Raw genomic sequence first — 5,000 nt, forward strand, 5'->3', positions numbered from 1 at the left:
TTGTTTTCTTACTCACTTCACTTTCTTATCTATTTACTATTATCCCTTTGTTTTTTTGTTTTTTTTTTGTTGCTCTCTTATTCAGCCCCCACCCCCACCCCGTGCCTTGCTTTCTTATCTTGATGATTTTCTGTTGTTCTTTCTTTTTTCTTTTTGTTTACTTTGGATCTGTATTCTCTCTCTCTCTCTCTCTCTTTTTCTCTTTCTCTCTAGCTTTCTTCAGCTTTTCTTGGGAGGGAGGGGCTTGTTTGACATGTGTTGAAAAGTGTAGTATTTATATTTTCGGAACCTGATACCTTGAATCAACTTCACCTAAACTGTCATACTATCATCCACACAGCCAACAGTTAAACTTTAAAAACAATATATCCTCTCTTTTTTCTTTCTTTCTTTTTGGTATTCATTCATTTTTTCTTTCTTTCCATCGTTCTTTATTTCTTTCTTACATTCATTCATTTTTCTTTGTTTTTCTTCTTCCTGTCTTTCTTGCTTTCTTTTATTCATTCATTCAATCTCTCTCTCTCTCTCTCGCCTACTCTCCCTTTCTGTTTTTTTCTGTTTTTCTTTCTTTTATGCATTCATTCTTCTCTCTCCCTTCTCCCCCTCTCTCTCTTACCTACTCTCCCTTTCTTGTCTATATTCTTTCTTTGTCTTTTTCCCCTTCAAAATATCCAAAGTATCCAAAATATGAACAAGGGCAGCCAGCATCCCCTTGTTGATGGAATGAAATCGTCAGTCTTGAAATTTCAAGGTTACAACTGGCAAAAAGAAAAAAGGGGGGGAAAAAGAGAGAAAAAGAAAAGGAAGAAGAAGAATATTTAATCAGTTTTGTGTAAAATGATGAAATTCTGTCATTTTATTAATTCCTCCTGGGTGTGATGTTAATAACCTGCAAACATATTTCTTCTCATGCATTTTGAGTACTGAAAGTGTAGCAGATTCAGAATATTTACTGAGAATATATGCATTTTCAAGTCTTTTTCAAAATTGCAGTCGTTTGATACAAAATGCTCAGCAAATTCTGTCGAACTCCTGTTGTTGTGCCTGATGTCGTATCTATGCCCTTTAAATCTTTTGTTTAATTGTTCTGTTGTACAACCAACATAAATCAAGTTGGCAGAATTGTCAGCAGAATTGTTAGCATGCCAGGAAACGTGCTCAATGTATGTTCTGAGTTCAAATCCTGCAGAGGTCAACTTTGCCTGTTATCCGTTCACGGTTGCTAAAATAAATACCAGTTGAGTATTGGGGCTTGATGTAATTGATTTACTCCCTCCCCCGAAATTGCTGGCCTTGTGCTAAAATTTAAGATCATTATTATTATAGATCCACACATATACATTTGTGTAGATGTGTGTCTGTGTGTGTGTTTGTTCCACTTGCGCCTCACCAATTCTTTCTCCTTTGAACCTTACATTACTTAGATTCCACAAATACCCAGGGGCCCACCACACACCATCACCACTACCCTAACACCACATCCCTCCCCCACTGGACAGTCTTATCACCACAGCAGTTGTGTTGATTATTCCACACAGAGAAATGAATGAAGGACTCCACACATCATTAGACATTGTTCCGATAACATATTGTAGTGGGCATACAATGATTATTGGGTTTCAATTTCTGATGGTGGTGGTGGTGGTGGTGGTGGTGGTGGTGGTATTGGTTGATGATGGTGTGGTGATGGTGGTAGCAATGGTGGTGCTGGTATTGGCAATGACAGTGGTTGTAGTGGTGGTGGTGGTGGTAGTGGTAGTTATGGTCATGACGTGCTGGCAGTGGTAGTGGTGGTGGAAGTGGTGTTTAGTGTTGTTATGGTGATGAGATGGTGGGGATTTTTGTTGTAGTGGTGAGGGTGTATAGGGTGTTGGTACACGGGTAATTTTGGTGGTTATTATGGTGAGTGAGTGTGTGTGCGTGTTTGTAGCAGTCATGGTGTGATTGTGATGTTAGTGATGATGATAGTATAATCGGATGGAGTGGGGCAGGGGGCAGTAGTACTTAAAGAAAGAAAATACAAAACATTTAAAGCCCAAAAAACCTAAAATAACTGAAGAACATTTTGGCAACCATCAGTTTATTTCACATTCATCATAAATACAGTCTTCTTAAAGTCTACATATACTAATGTGTGTGTGTGAATGTGTGTGTGTGTGTGTATATATATAGATATATATATAAATTTATACATGGATATATATGTATGGATATACATACATCTGTGTATATGTATGTATACGTACATACACCACATGCACACACACATACAAATACATACACATAGATAGATAGATAGATAAACAGACAGACAGGTAAGTAGACAGATAGATACATATATACACACACATACACGCACATGCTTACATACACACATACATACATACATACATGGAGGCATGCATATATACATATACACACTACAGATATAGCAACATAACCGTAAACATCATCCATATTTTAACATATATTTTCATATTCTGGAATGGGTTGGCTAGGTCTACTGGCTCACCTATTGTCATTGATTGTGATTTATGATCATCACATCCTCAGGCCTTGACATCTGAGGGTTTTCATCTCAAAATTCCAAAGTTGTCTGGAGGCCATGGTTGAAGCCAATAACGATTTTATTGAATAGATTTACTCTTTCAAGATGTTTTTTATGTAATTTTGGTAAATGTATCTGTTAAAATGAGATGTCAGTGTTGTTTTCATTTTTGCCACATCCTGTATACTGTATACACACACACATGATGAGCTTCTTTCAGTTTCCATCTACCATATCCCCTCACAAGGCTTTGGTCGGCCTTAGGCTGTAGTAGAAGACGCCCAAGGTGCCATGTAGTGGACTCTTAATGAGAGCAAACTTCTTATCTCCCAGCCACACCTTTGCTTATATATATATTGATATTTTTAGATAATCATCAATGCATTTCTACCTGGTGACATGTTTTTCTTTATGTTTACAGCAATATCGAAATATGCCTCCTCAGAGACAGAATGCTATGTCTCCACCTACTCCTTCAACTGGCTCACCCTATGGACCATCATCTGCTCCTATTGCTTGGACATCCAGTTCTTATTACAGAGGAAGAAATACTCGATACCCCACAGCTCCGCCAACATTGTACAGAAGCTATTCACAATATTCGGTGAGTTAAAAAGCATGCTTTTAACAAAACCAAAAAAAAAAAAAAAAATTTTCCTCTTTTTTCATAAAGTTCTTTTGTTACTTAGAGATTGGTTTATGGAGATCTGATTTTGTTCTGTAATATGATTCATTCTCATAAAATACTCACATGAATTGGTTAAATATTCTCTCACTTCAATCAGTGAAAGCAAGAAAACAAAACAACAATTCACCAAATTCACCAAAATATTTATTCTGCTTCTTTGGAAGAAAACCATTGAACTTTATATTCCACTATTAATAATGAACTTGCTCACTCTCAGATGGGAAGAAATTGTTTAAAATTTCTGTTTCAGTACCAAGTTATGTCTGTGTGTGTGTGTGTGTGTACCTTGTAACCTCTCTGTGACTGTAGTTTCAAAGTAATGCATTATGTCTTTCAGTCAATCTTTTACATAACTGTTTGAAGTGATTTAGTTAAGTAACCAACAATAAGAAGTGTTCACTCTTCTGTTCATAATATTGATGAGTTGCAACAATATTTTGACCTTTTAATAATTTACAAATTACATTTTCCATTGGGTTAGTCATATTCTATTTGATTTTGAGGCTATATTCTACTTGGTTGGATTGACTTCAATTGTTTCATCTTTCAACTACCAGATGTATTTTGGCAGTGATGTGGTATTATGCTTGTTCCTGTGTCTAAATTAATACACGTGTTGTTTGAAACAGGCCTTTGAATGAATTCTTGGTAAGGCCAATATGTTATTTTCGTGCTGCTCATATCTGAAAATCTATTTTATACACCAGCTTCTTTTCAAAGCATTTATTGAGGGATAATTACCTGCAGTCTTATAGATGTTAAAGTTGAATTTACAGATTCACATAAATATGTGGGAAAAAATGATAGAAGAGGTGCCAGTATTTATTCAGTTTTGGAAATTCTGGTTTCTGTTCAGCCAAAAAAAAATAATTGCAATAATAAATAAATGAAAAATAAAATAAAAATAACCGTTCAAGTTTGAGACTTCAGTCCCATGACAGCTTTATGTCAGTGAAAAGGATTTGGATCCGAGCAAATTTATGATTTATTTATTTGTTAGTGGGAAATCACATCATTAGCTTACACAACACAAATAATTTAATATGCATAATTTATTTGAGTTATTATGTGCCGGTGGCACATGAAAGGCATCCCTGCCGGTGACATGTGAAAGACACCTGCGCGGGTGACATGTAGAAGGCACTCGTGGTAGTAACACATTAAAGGCACCGGGGCTTGTGACATGTAAAATACATCCAATACACTCTGTAAAGTGGTTGGCATCAGGAAAGGCATCCAGCCGTAGAAACCAGGCCAAAACAGACTGGAGCCTGATGCAGCACTCTAGGTTGCCAGCTCCTGTCAAACCGTCCAACCCATGCCAGCATGGACAACAGACAATAAATGATGACAATGATGATGATGGTGGGGGGGGGGACAATAATGTTTTTATATTCTACTTCCCACCCCATACACACACACATGCCACTACCTTTGTTTCTTGTTCTACAGTGAAGATGATTTTGGATCCAGTCTAATTTATGATTGTCTATGTTTTAACAGAAAATAGTTGCAGAAGTGTTTTCCTGTACATACCAAAAGCTTGCATGTGATCTGTTTAATTGAATTAAAAATCAAATTATTTCCAAACAAAAATCATCAAAACATGAAAAATATTTAAATTTTACCATTTTGTACTGAATGTTTTATTCATGAACTTTTCAATTTTTACCTTTTAAAGTGAAAATATTTGTGTTCTCAGAGACAATGGCCTGTTCCAAACAGCATATTAACATTCTCAAATATGTCTGACATAATGTTATT

General features: G+C 36.0%; 1 protein-coding gene across 38 annotated transcripts in view; it reads left to right on the forward strand.

Annotated features, from left to right (window-relative positions):
- LOC106870514 (RNA-binding motif, single-stranded-interacting protein 2) overlaps window positions 1-5,000 on the forward strand; it is a 161,213-nt gene that overhangs the window by 38,919 nt on the left and 117,294 nt on the right. For 33 of the 38 annotated variants that reach the window (XM_089343710.1, XM_089343703.1, XM_089343701.1 and 30 more), the window contains one exon: window positions 2,970-3,152. In XM_089343710.1, the coding sequence (XP_089199836.1) occupies window positions 2,970-3,152 (183 nt within the window). Of the gene's footprint in view, window positions 1-2,969; window positions 3,153-5,000 lie in introns of those variants that run through there. The other 5 variants (XM_089343687.1, XM_089343688.1, XM_089343689.1 and 2 more) reach the window with 2 other exon arrangements.

This window comes from Octopus bimaculoides, chromosome 27 (genome assembly GCF_046866305.1).
Source record: "Octopus bimaculoides isolate indiv1 chromosome 27, ASM4686630v1, whole genome shotgun sequence".
Classification (NCBI taxonomy): Eukaryota; Metazoa; Mollusca; class Cephalopoda; order Octopoda; family Octopodidae; genus Octopus; species Octopus bimaculoides.